General features: G+C 43.5%; 1 protein-coding gene across 9 annotated transcripts in view; it reads left to right on the top strand.

Moving 5' to 3' along the window:
• The window catches only part of TCF4 (transcription factor 4), a 389,972-nt gene that overhangs the window by 368,374 nt on the left and 7,775 nt on the right, over positions 1 to 13,823 (top strand). For 7 of the 9 annotated variants that reach the window (XR_008597497.1, XM_054986184.1, XM_054986181.1 and 4 more), the window contains 3 exons: positions 8,010 to 8,145; positions 9,815 to 9,977; positions 12,729 to 12,958. Coding sequence is in view for 8 of the 9 variants with exons in the window: in XM_054986184.1 (XP_054842159.1) it covers positions 8,010 to 8,145; positions 9,815 to 9,977; positions 12,729 to 12,958 (529 nt within the window). In the remaining variant the exon portion in view is untranslated. The remainder of the gene's footprint in view (positions 1 to 8,009; positions 8,146 to 9,814; positions 9,978 to 12,728; positions 12,959 to 13,823) is intronic. The other 2 variants (XM_054986182.1, XM_054986187.1) reach the window with 1 other exon arrangement.

The following is a 13,823-nucleotide window of genomic DNA, read 5'->3' as shown; positions in this document are numbered from 1 at the left end:
CTGATCTAACACTAAATAAACGTAGCACTCAAGCTACAAATGCACACCAGAAGTATAAGAATGTGCAGGTCTTTTTCTATGTGAAAATAAAAAAAAGTTGAGTTTTTCTTTTTATCAGTGTGTTTGTTCCTGACCGAATAGCATTCTTTCAGGCAAATATGGCAATTGAGAGCTTATCCCAATATGAACAAGTTGCTTAAATCCATCCTTCAGAGTGTTTCCTCATGGGACAGTGCTAACATACACAATGAAGGTTTAATGCTGTTGGTAAGAAATTACTTATTTTGTGCTTTTTGATTTGATCTGGTATATTGGAGGAAGCTTTGTGTTTGGGTTAGGGTGAAAAGCAGAAATTCCAAATCATTTTAGCCAAATACATGGACATGAGCTTGGAAGGTTTTTGATGTGACCGCTTGATTCCTTCAGGGACACCATTGACCTTGTTAAATAAATTATCTGAAAGGAGACAAGATGGGCAGTTGGTGCTATTGGTGAGAAGAGGAGACAGGAAGAGGGCCACGCAGTTCAGCGAGATAGCCAATGTTTTAACATGCTTTGGTCCCAAATTCAGTTTTCACTAAAAGGATTTCAGGTATCAGGTCTAGGAAAGAACCTTCCCTGAAATCCTCAAGCGCTTCTGCCAGTCAGAAGAGAAAACATCGGGCTGAATGGACTAGGCTGAGAGGTTATGGAACCAGAATTGGGATCAAACGAATCCTTTTTTGCCAGCTGCACTTACCATAATTTTGTTTCCGTCACTGGAATTTCACCAAGAATCAATTGGCTTCTAACCATCTGGAAGCCTTCAAGCAGCTTCACGATGTCCGGGCGGAACTTCCACCCTGCCACTCAAACGGCATCAAACTGGAGCAATCAGTTCTAACACATTTGTGCTTTGGACCAGGAGCCGAACCAGCGGCAGCAAAATTCAGTTGTAAATGCCAGCCTCTTCCCACAAGAAGCCATTCCACAAGGATGGATTCAGTCAAATTGCTCACAAGGTGACAAGACGTTCATTGCTGTACTTGTCTGCTTAAAGCAGAACGCACTCTTTATAGTATGCCTTACCTCTCATTCCAGGACGGCTCAACTGGATTTGCTCACCGTGTAAAAGAGTTCTTAAAGATATGAAATCGTAGAACTTGCATCCCCGGCCTCTGTGCTAGCAAAGAACCAAAGTCACATCAGTTTTTAAAAAAGGGAGGAAGGGGGAGGAGGGTATAGACCAGTTAGCCCAATGTCTGTCCTGGGTGAATTGGGAGAAAGTGTTATTAAAGACAGAGTGTTAAATGAAGAGGGATCAGTGTGGTTTCTATAAAGGAAAGTCCTAGCTCACCATCTACCTAGAATTCTTTAAGTGTCAGCAAGCCAGTAGATACTGTATACTTGAACTTGGGGATAGAGCCTGGCTAGGTGATCACTGATGGCTTCTGAGTAAATTTCAGTAGTCATGGGATGAGCAGAAATGTCATTTTATGGACTAGTTACTGGTCAGAAAAGAAGGAACAGATCTGGGGAGAGGTAAGCAGTAGGGTTTCCAGGGATCTGTGTTGAAACTTGTTGCTATTGAATTTATTCATTTATAACCTGGAACTGGAGATGATCCGTGAGGTAGCAGTTGGTGGGTGGGTGCTACTCAACAGTTCAGGGTGATGAGCTCACAAAGGGATAGGGAGTTCTGGTTGCCACATCTCAAAAAGGATTTTGGAGAGCAGGAAGGGATGCAGAAAAGACCAGACCAAATAATCATGGGGCTTGAACGCTTTTCCACTGAGGCAAGGCTAAAGTACCTGGGGCTTTTTAGATTAGGAAAACAGTGACCGGCGTGTGTGTGTGTGTGTGTGTGAGACATGATAGAGGTCCACAAAGACTGTATGGTGTAAGAAAAATGGACAAGGAGAAATGTTTTTCATTTCCCACAATAGTAGAACTTGGCAGTAGCTTCAAAAGAAACGGAAGGAAATGCTCCTTCAGACAATGGGTTGTTAACACAAGGTGTTGGTGTCTTCCATATGAGTGATCCGTCCCGAGTTCTGTGCTTTTGGGAGGGGGGTTTTCCCCTGGTTCCTCAGAGCATCAATAGTGCATTTGTGCACCTCTGGAGATTTCTGCAGCTTTTTACCAATCTTTTTTCAAACCTGCTTTATTCCAAAGTTTTGTGAAAGATTGCAGTCAAGCCAGGATGGCTGCTGGGAGGGAGCGGAGATTTGGATTATCTGGCCAATATGCTTTTCTTTTTTAAAATCTGCTCTGGAATGTCATTATATTGATAACTCCATTGTACTGAAAGGAGCAGCAGGTTCTCTGAATTCTCAACTTTTTTAAAAAAACAAGTCTCTAGCCCTTTCCCTTGTGGAGATAAAAGTGAAAAGGCATAACCTCACAAGAGAAGGGGTAGAGACATGATTGTTTAAAAATGAAACCTTGGAATTCAGAGAACCTGCTACACATCATTACAATGGTTTTTTGATAAAACAATATTCTAGCATCATTTTTTTTTAAATTGCAGAAACCCTGTTGACCCAGGGACCGGGGGGGGGGCACTTTCTGGGGATTGGGGCAGGGAAATTATGGGGTAAGCTGCCATGTGAAAGTCACATTACTGTTAAACCTAATCTGCAGCTGCACCAGCAGTGGGGAAACCACAAAATCCTGTCCCTGTACAGAAGACACAGTTGTGATAGAGACTGGCTTAGATAAATTTAAAAGGGGTCTTGACAGATCTGTGGAGGATAGGTTTATGACAGTCGGGTGACACCTTTGACTGTCAGTTGTTTGGAAGTAGTCAGCAGGTATGGACTGTTCTGTGTGCACCTGCTTGTTGGCTTTCCAGTGGTATCTGGATACCAACCTAACTGGACAATTGGTAGGATTCATTATGGCTACTCTTCTGTTTCTGTGCTCTGGAATCTGATTTTTTCATTGTTCAAAACATTGTTGGGGTGGAGCTGCAAGAACAAAACTGTAAACAGAAACACCCAGGAGCAGCGCAATGTTCTCATACAAGAACTCGTTCAACCTGATTATGCAGAAACCACAGGCTTTAATTGCTTCCTTCTCCCCTGCGCACGCGCACACACACCTACCCACCCCACATGTGATGTTACAACCTTCATTCATGCCAACTGAGCACTACATCTCCGAGTTGAGACACCTCCATCCCGCTAGCTTTCATCGGGTAGCAGGACTAGGGCACACCCCATTCTTTGGACCCGATTCTCATCTACAAGCAGCAATTATCCATCCTCTTGCAATGGAGTGGGACTGGGACACACCTAACTGATTGGATCAAAAACTGAATCTTTTCTATTGTATTGTTATTTTTTTTCACCTTGATGTTTAAGACTGTTTCTGTTCCACTGAATATAAGTTACTAATCTTAGCCCCAAAACTGCCGTAATCTCTTCGTTAATTCTTAAATTCCAGATTACTCTCTCATTTTTTTAAAAGATGCCATAGTTTAAAATCCCCTTGAAAATTCCTTTGCATTGGGCATGACTGTTCTGTGGTCTGACCTCTGCATCCTCAAGGCATAGGCAAATGTGGCGCTGCAAAGGTGGGGGGGGGGGGGTCAGCAAAAATGGTCCTCTCTCAGAGACATATGGATCTGACTGGTTTGTGGAATGCCGTGGAGGATTTTAAGATTCCAAACAACCACTTCTTTTGAGGCCACGGTAGGAACCTGCACTTTTGCAAAGTTTTGTACTGAGAAAAATCTTTCCGTACCTTCTGGTTTGGATGCTGGTTGTAAAATAGCTGAGATTCTAGACCTGGCCAGCACACCATCTCGTCCATTCATGTGCCATCTTCATCCAGTTACCATGATGGATGCTGACCGGGATCTGTGAAGGCCACCCCTTGTGCTCTGGATCCTCGTCCATCCTGGATACTGAAGTCATGTAAGGATCACGTTAATGTGAGAAGAAAAATGTGGCCAATTTTCCTCCATCTCTGATGTGCTTTTTCTGGGCAAGATGATAGAGCAATTGCAGAACCACTCCAGAATAATTCCTGGAATATTCATATGCTCTTGTGTCCTTTCAGTCTGGTTTCAGGCTATGGGACAAAGACTACACTAGCGGCTGTAGCTGATCGTCTCCATTTGAATGTAGACAAGGGCTGTGCCTCTCTGGTGCTCTTTATTGGCAGCCTTCGACCAGGCCATCCCGTTGAGGCTTTTTCACATAGCAGGCAGGATAATGGGAAGTGCTTTGGATTGGTTAAAACTGTTCCTTACAGATCAGACTCATAGGGTTGTTTTTGGAGATCAGTTGTCACTGCCGGTCCTGTGGGGTTCCGCAGGGCTTAGTCCTTCTGTGCTATTTAATCTCTGTGTAGAGCACCTAGGAGAAATCATTCATGGTTTTGGAGTAAGTGTGTCATCAATATGCTGATGACACCCGGTTGTATATTTCTTTATGCAAATGATGCTGCAGCAGTTAAATGGCTATGGGTTAACAAACTGAAACTGAATCCTGATAGAGGAGATCCTTGTTGGGAAGACTGAGGTGCTTCCCACATTTGATGGGGTCCAGCTGACACTCGCTGGTCCATTTACAACCCTGGGGGTTATTCTCGACCCAGCATTATTACTGCAGAAGGCAGTTAATGCAGTTGCAAAAAATGCTTCCTTCCATCTTTATTTAGCCTGAAAGATGGCTCCTTATCTTGATCTGGCCACATGGCTCCACATGGATGCCGTGCTGCCCGGAGGCACGCAGCACCAGGAGGGCACCTGGGGGGGGGGGGGTGCATCCCCTGCCAGCCAAGTAGGTGGGTGCAGGGGGGGAAGCAGAGGGCAAGGGAATAGCATCCCTGTTCCTGCACAGTGCAGGAAATTCACAACTCCCTCCCACGTACACACAGTGATCCCTGCTGCATGTCCAGAAGATGGCAGAACGCCATCAGGCCCCCTAGCCAACTGGCTCGGGGGAAATTGCTTCCTGACCCCAAAGTGGCAATCGGCATTACCCTGGGCATGTAAGAAGGGTCACGAAAACTCAGCACTGATGTAACCCTTTCTGCACTCCCTCCCATGATCTGCCCAGGTTCTAGACAGATTAGTGCCACACTCAGAGAAGTGAACAAAGTCAGTATTATTATTATCCACACAGTGCAGCTGGAGAGCTGGGGCTGAGAGTAGCGGCTTGCCCAAGGCCACCTGCAGAGTTCATGGCCCTCGTGAGAATTGAACTAGGAGAATCACATCTTCTTAGCCACTGATAAGGAAGCCTATTGTTTATTGAATGTCCCAGCCATTGACAGTATTGAATTGCACTGTGTAATCCACCTTGAACCTCAATGAGAAAGGGAGAGTATAAAAACAACAAAAATTTAAAATATTATGTGGCACCCTGATTTATATGTGTGTATGTATATATATAATTTATTTATTTATATTCTGCCCTCCCCGCACAAGCAAGCTGAGGGCAGATATGATGCTTGTGGGTGCCACAGGACCCATCAACACCTTTCCTGGCGCCCACGAATGCTTTTAGGAAATGGGCAGGGCTTTTGCCAGCAGGGTTTCTGATTGGCTGTCGGAGAGCTGATTGATTGTACAGATTTGTTAAAGCATTGCTTCAGCAGCAGCTGCCGCCACAGCACAAAGTTATACTTGCTGCGTGACTGAAGGTGCACGCGATAAAAGACTTTAAAACCATCAGTTTGTTTTAAAAGGCATCCCATTGAACAGAGCTTCTGCCTGAAATGCTGAAGAGTTACTGCTCGAGTTATGCACAACCACACTATCTAACATTTTGTGGTCGACTGCACCTACTGCAGCAGCCATTTTGTAGCTGCATCCACCAAAGGTGGACCCAGGCTCAAAAAAGGTTGGGAATCTCTGTTATAAAGTCTAATGCAACTAATGTGAGTAGAGAGTAGAGTAGTGGCACCCCTTCCCTCTCCATAAAGTATCCTACTAGTAAGTTCAGTTGCTCCAGGCTCCATTTCCCCCTCTTTCCCTTTTCTCTCTGGAGTTGCCTCTAATTTGGCAGCTCCAGGGCCACGTAGACAGTCTTCAGAGGGTCTCCAGCTAGCGATGCCTGCTGTACTTCTTTTGAAACTCAGCTTTGCCCTCTTTACCTGTGTTCTAGATCCTGTGGTGCCACCTTTTCTTTCTGTGCAGAATGTGAAGCCTCTAAAGTCTTTCTTATCATGGCCCAGCTGTAGCTGAAGAAACAGCCACTCGTACTTCCTGTTTGTTTGTACACAATTCCTCATCCAGCTAAAAGTCCATGAACTGGAAATTTAAAAGTTTTTAAACAATGGCATTTACACACTTGCTTTTGATTAATTGCATTACATCTAAAAAGGTTTTCTTTCTTTCTTTCTTTCTTTCTTTCTTTCTTTCTTTCTTTCTTTCTTTCTTTCTTTCTTTCTTTCTTTCTTTCTTTCTTTCTTTCTTTCTTTCTTTCTTTCTTTCTTTCTTTCTTTCTTTCTTGGCAGAATTTTCTCTAATCTGCCTCTCAGTCCTGCCCAACTGGTAACAATTATACTGTATTGTCCTCTGTGTCTGATTAGAGGCATTCTTCAGTTGGCTTAATCACTGCAAATACTGATTGGTGAATGATACCTTTAGAGAATCAGAATCCCCCAAAGTGGGCAAAATTAGTAGATCTGCATGACACCTGATTGGTAGATCCCTCTAGCAGGGTGAGCTTCCGTTCTTAGTTGTTAAGAGCCTCCTTAAGACAGAGCACTCCACACTCCAGCTTTTCCTGAGTTCCTTTCTCCCCTAATGTGTCCTGTCTTGTAAGCCTGCAGGCAGAGCCTGTCTTTTCCTTTTTTTAAAAAAAAAAACAATGCCTGGTCGCTTTAGGTGTGTTTCTGTTGCTGCTGTTATCACATACGCAGCATTCCCATTTAACCAGACTCTTGATTATGCAAACATTTGGTATGTCTTCCCACAGCCATTTAGAGTCATGAGGTGGTATTATGTAATAAACTGACAGTCCTTGCTTGATTCAGTAACAGATTTAACATACAGGTGGACTGAAGAATGCGATATACAAAAAAAGGAGGAGGTGTCTCCATTATACTAGGCCCATCAATTTTGCCAACAGTCCCATTATGTCTGCGATGAAGGAATTATGGGTGTTGGCTGTTGTGGGTTTTCCGGGCTGTATTGCCGTGGTCTTGGCATTGTAGTTCCTGACGTTTCGCCAGCAGCTGTGGCTGGCATCTTCAGAGGTGTAGCACCAAAAGACAGAGATCTCTCAGTGTCGACAATACATCAATTATGGGTGTATTTAATAAAATCTTCATTGATACATTATTCAGAGTCATGGTGTGGGCAAGTCCAGTGCACCTTTGCAGTTGGATTGACGTGGTTAATGACTTAACGGTGAGGACTAATTTGGAATGGGCCTGGACTTCTAGTTTTTGGAAAGCCTAGTGATTTTTTTCCCCACTATGTTTTGCTCCAAACAGGACCACATCAAATACTTCAGTAGTTTCCACTGTCAGAGGCTTTAGCTGGCATTATGAAATGGAAGGAGGGAAGGGAGGGTGGAATGGTAGGCCCAAGAATCTTATCCCCTGAAATGAAAGTCGGATGCCAAATTGAAATTCCTGTAGGATTTCTGATAGCAATATGGGAATTGAAAAGCCCACAATTAAGCATATGGGCATTAAGATAATTGTCAGATCTGTTGGCGGACATGATACAAGACAGATGGGTACGAATCAGTGCTCTCTACGGCAGCACCCTCGGAGAGACAATTTGACGTTTTACCTGCCTGAGCTCCTCTGCCATATTTGTCACTAAATGTACAGCACAGCATCTTTCTGAGTGTTGAGTGTTTTTGTGTATACATGTCTCGGATACCTATAGCAGTACCTCGGCGCCCTCTAGTGAAGAGCTGTAGGGAACCTCACCATTATTCTGAAATACCCACATTTTCCACCCTAGCATCTCCCCGTACAGTTGCTGGAAGTTGTAATTGTGTTGTCTTTGTTCACAGAAGTTTTTCACATAAATGGCCCTCGTTGCTCTCCCATTACAGGTTGGCGCTCACCGTGAGGATGCAGTTGGTCTCCGTGGCAGCCATTCGCTTGTGCCAAACCAGGTTCCCGTTCCACAGTTGCCAGTGCAGTCTGCCACATCTCCTGACTTAAACCCACCACAAGATCCATACAGAGGTGAGTTCAACAGCACTGGCCTCAGAGCAATGACCTGTATTTTAATCCTAAGCAACTATGTGGGCAAATCAGAGTGCAGGATTACCATAAGGTCCTTACCGACAGCATCAACAAAACATCTCCTCATGTTGCACTGCCAGTACAGCTGGAAGAATATCGGATTCATTTTCTAGTGCCACAATTTGTTGGAATTGACTATTGGTTCACGGAGTGTTGAGTTCATTCAAGTAGCGTAATAATGCATGCAGCAATAATGCATGCAACAGCAAGTGTGATTATGGAGTTTAGACCGGGTATATAATCACATGAGCACCGTAATAAGACCATTGGAATGGATGCAGGGAATCAGAAGTTCTGGGATACGGCAAATCACACCCAGTTCTTCCTGACATGTGCTACTCACCTTATTTGCAAGCATTTAGCAATCATTGTCAAGTCCAATATCGTTAAAGAATTTATTGCCTTCCGGGTGATAACAGGATGCCACTGAAGGTGGAAGCGGCCAATAAAAATGACTTCTGGTTTGTTTTTTTATTTGCTTCATTTGTACTCCGCCTTTCTCCCCAGTGGGGAGAGCAGCTTATATCATTCTCCTCTCCTCCATTTTACCCTCACAACAATCCTGTGAGGTAGGTTAGGCTGAGTGTGTGACTGGCCCAAGGTCACCCAGTGAGCTTCCACGGCAGAGAGGGGGATCGAATATGGGTCTCCAAAATCCTGGTCTGATAGTCTTAAATACTACGACAGACTATGGGATCGTGATTTACAAAATCATTTATTTTGCTCCTTCATCACCTATGGTTGATCTTTCAGATTTGTATTAGAAAACCCAGAAAAATCTATTAGACCAGAAATGACAGTATTTGGTTAGGGGGCTGAAATAGACTATACATAGGCACAGTGATATCTCCATTGTACCACCCAGTCTCTCACAAAAACTGTCCGTCTGGCCTTGGCCTATGATAGAACTTTTCCCCTTCTGTTTTACATCAAATTGTAAATGATGGTTTAAGAGACCTAGAGCCCAAGGGATAAGGTAAGGTGCAAATTCTGTAAAGATAAAAAAATTATATTTTAGGAGGATCTATTATACATGAATAAACATGTATTTATCTATAGAATCATCAAGTGTTAGGACATTGGCTGGGACCTTAATAGGCCGAAATGAAATTGGTTTCGTAGTGGACTTGCAAAGACTTGGGAAGTGGAACCACTGATTTTGCATGCTGATAGGCAAAACCATTAAGTTGCACTCATATTTCTTTGCTGTAAATGGAGAAGGATATTTCTGGGGAGGTGCTGCTTGAAGGAGTTTCCTGCTCTGCCATTGCTCTGTATCTTTGATTACCCTTGATTGCACCAAAGTCGTGCATCCCCACAATTATTGTTTCCACAACATTTTAGCAGTGCAATTGTTACCCCTTCTGAAGCAGCACAAAGCAGAACTTAGCCACAAGACTAGAGCTGGAAAGCTGGCTTTTAACAACTGCTCTCTTGAAACTTCCTTTTACAAAATAATTTTCTTGCTAATAAATGAAACACAGTTTGACTGAAGTTGGACTTCTGAGGAAAATGGATACAAGTTCATTAACACATTCGCTTCAGTGTGTGCTCTCTTTTTCTCTGTTTCTCTTTTTGTATATATGTTTATACATATTTCCTCCCCTAGGAATGCCCACTGGACTACAAGGACAAAGTGTGTCTTCAGGAAGCTCTGAAATCAAATCTGATGATGAGGGAGATGAAAACCTCCAGGACGCAAAGTCTTCTGATGACAAGAAGTTAGACGATGACAAGAAGGATATCAAATCAATTACTAGGTCAAGATCTAGGTAACAGTATATAATAGTGTCGCTTCATTTAATTCCTTTTTGGGACTTCGATGAAGTGAACAGGTTAGGGATAAATGCTGGAATTTTTTTTCCACACCAGACAAATTCCAAAACCTAAAATGAAGCTCTTCTGGTGGTACTCAGAGTATCTGTTCAGATGCATGTACTCCAGAAGGGCTAGACATTGCTCGTAAGCAATGAAATTGGACTACTGGAACAAATTTTGCATTCAGCGTGATTTTTAAAAAATTGATAAATACTGAAATTCAGAGATGATGTGCTTGCCATTTGTGTATGTAAATGAATGTCTTAAAACAGATGCCATTTGTATAACAGTTTGTGCCCAGTGGAATAGATGTTTTCTTCCTGCCTTTTTTATGTGCGTAACTGTGAATAGATAAATCAGTGTAGCTTCGTTGGGTTAAGCAGAGCTGGGCCTGTTTGTGCCATCTGAGGCCCTTTTGTTGAGCTTTTGGAGGGAGCTGAGTGATTCCATCACATCTCGATCCCAAGAACGGCTTGGTATCCTTATGTGGACCAGTGTTTCTTGCTCACAGGCATCAGTGGCCATAGTATGCATGACTTTACTTGGATTGCCACTGGCCCTCCATCTGTTCTTCATGTCCTGCATAAGGAATATTGCAAAACATTTGTGAAAACTTAGATTTTATCCTCAAAGTGCTTTGATAGATGCACTTTACATTTCCATCCAGACTCTGAAACTTGAATAATAGAGGAATTGTTGCATAATATACACAGTCTGGTCCGTTCTTGCCCATCCACGTGTAGAAAGATACGGAGTTCTGAATCAGAAATGGATACAATTTGAAAACATATATAAACTAGAGTTAGCAGCAAACCTGGGCCAATAGTAGAGCAGAAGAGGTGAGATCAGATCAGAGCAGGAAATCAAAGCAGAATCATCCACAAGCACTGGGAAGGTTTTATGCAATGCTGTGCCATAAAACAAAGGCTAGAAACAAGGTTGATACTGGTAAAGAGAAAGAGCAGATTTACCACTGATGTTTGGAGCATCCAGCCAGCAATTCCTTGTGATTTCTCCAGCTCTTCATTGCTCTTAGAGGTGTAAAAAACTGCCTGCCTAATCTGAACCCAGGAGTCAAGAACCACAGATATTACAACTCTTTTAGTGGCAAAATAGCCAAAGCAAAAGGAAGCAGATGAACTCTGGGCTGAGTTCAGGTCCAAAAACGATTATGCATAAAGAAAACTCACTGGCTCTTGGATGATAAGGCTTAGCAGGCAGAGTTATTGAATGCACATTTTCTTGTTGAAAGCCTGATAACAGCCCTATATGATGCCTATTCTGCAGACCGCGAGCTGAGGGTAACTTGTCTAAGTCATCCAGTGAGTTCATGGCAGAGTTGAGTTTTAAACTGGGCACCTTCTGGATCACAGCTTAGCCAGAAAGCTACATCAACTCTGTGCAGTGTCTTTGTAGCTCACTTACCACCAGTGCTCACTTCGCTTGCCTTTTGACTGCGCGACGAAAGTAGCATGTCAAGCAAGGCCAACAGACTAATGTTCTAGAGCAGAATATGGTCTCAGAGCCATATCTAAATTCCTAGTGGCCCTCCTCACACAGTCCCCTACTTCTGCCACATGATATCACCCGTGCAGGTCAGGTGTTTCAAGGGAAAGGGTGAAGCAACCATGGTCAGGAAAGCCGTTCCCTGCTGTTTTTACCCAGTGGAGAAGATTCAGCTTGGCTTCCATTTTTGAGATAATTTTAAATACTTTAAATAATTACTCACAGAGAAATACACAACCACACTAAACAGCTTAGTATCACAAGCACATTCTACGGAATTGTGAAACTAGGGAAGAGGAACATACCAACAAAAATCTTCCTGAAATGTATCTCACCGCTGTACAATTGCCAGTTCTATGAAGTAGAATGAAAAAAAAGGTACAGAGGAGAGTGAAGAACAAACCGGGGGTTGGGGCCGCAAGCAATTGTGGAAAGTGGGGGAATAAACCATTAAGAATTCTGAATCTCCCCTGTAGAATATGGTCTTAGGGGCTTGAACAGGCCGCTCCTGCTTTGTTTTCTCCCTCTTTCTGTTTCTCTCTTTGAAAGGTGCTCAACTGTCCTCAACTTTCCAAGCCTCCTATATGCTTGGGTCTTTATCAGACTCTTTCGGGGATAGAAGAGCAAGATTTGGGTCCAGTAGCACCTTGCAGACCAACTGGATTTCCATGGTATGAGCTTTCGAGAGTCAAATCTAGTTGGTCTTTAAGGTGCCCCTGCACCTGAATCTTGCTCTTCTAGTACAGACCACACACGGCTACCCACCATCTTTTAGGGATAATTCTCTCTCCTTTTTATTGTTATTAATTCAGCAGGAATCCATGGAAAACCTACACAGAAGATAACGCCCGGAGCTGCCTCAGTTACATAGTTTAGAATATATCAGGGCGTATCCTGCACAAGATGCAGAGAAGAGGCCTTGACATCCTCCCCACCTTTAAAAAAAATCCAATCTGATGGAGAATTGTTAAGAAATCAGAAAGTGGCACAGCGCTCTGCAGTTATTTTGTTTGGTCATATTAAAAGCTCTGGCACAACTTTTGTTTCCCTGGCTGAACCCTATGATCCAAAAGTGCTCTGTTCTTGTGTCTCTTTAAACAAAGCTCATTCTGTGAAAGGGCTTCAAGCAAACTTGTGGTGCAAGGAACCATTTGATTTTCTACACCACTAGAAAATACTGTGTTCTCTTTGTCTCTCAGCAATAATGATGATGAAGATCTTACACCCGAGCAAAAGGCAGAACGCGAGAAAGAGAGAAGGATGGCCAACAATGCCCGCGAGCGCCTCCGTGTACGTGACATCAACGAGGCTTTCAAGGAGCTGGGCCGGATGGTACAGCTTCACCTGAAGAGCGACAAGCCCCAGACCAAACTCCTGATCTTACATCAAGCCGTAGCTGTTATCCTCAGCTTAGAGCAGCAAGTTAGAGGTCAGTTAGATGCCAGTAATACCTCATGAACCTCTGTATTTACTCAAGTATAAGTAAGGCCTGCTAAAATAGTTAATAGGGAAGAGCAAGAGTCCAGTGGCACCTATAAGACTAACAAAATTTGTGGTAGAGTATGAGTTTCGTGAGTCACAGCTCACTTCAGTTAGTTAATTGGCCCAGAGCGGAGGGTGAATTTCATTTTACATCATTTTACCCATCCTTCTTATCTTGTCCGCTCACCCTGAAGACTTACCACATATAATAATGACATCACCTACAAAAGTTGGGTTAAACTGGTCTTAATTAATAACAGCAGGTCTGCACAGTGTAAAAAAACAGCCACATACACACACACACACACAGAGAGAGAACAGAACAGGTTTCCTCAATCTACTAGGCAGCCTCAAGGCTTGCCAGCATTAAGGACAGTCACCCACCCTGCCTCACAACTCTGGCCAACCAACTTGTCAACCCTCACTTTTCCTTGTTTGTACACCAAACTGAGAGGAAATGAGCCCCTCCCCCTCACTCGACAGTATTGGAGTTCACCCCAAGGGTGCCTCAGCCCCAGTACCGCTAGACAGCCATGAGATTCTGGCTGCCCCGTCACTAGGCGCATGAGGGCGTTTGCCATATTTCTTTACCTCAGGCAAATAGCTCGCACTATTCCCGACAGCCCAGTTAGGGTCTTAATCAATCTAAAGACCAGAACTTTTTAGTAATATATGCTCATGCCTGGCCAATATGAAGCAAACAATAGCAATTCTCCCTGATTATCTGAGAGATCCCCAAACATTCTTGCCCTGCCCTGAAGCAAACAGTTGCCCTGTCAAAAGTTGGACTTGATCTCTCAAGTTTACCCTGG

The sequence above is a fragment of the Eublepharis macularius genome, chromosome 8 (assembly GCF_028583425.1).
Source record: "Eublepharis macularius isolate TG4126 chromosome 8, MPM_Emac_v1.0, whole genome shotgun sequence".
NCBI classification, from domain to species: Eukaryota; Metazoa; Chordata; class Lepidosauria; order Squamata; family Eublepharidae; genus Eublepharis; species Eublepharis macularius.
The sequence above is the reverse complement of the archived record's forward strand: the minus strand, read 5'-3'. Positions and strand labels throughout refer to the sequence as shown.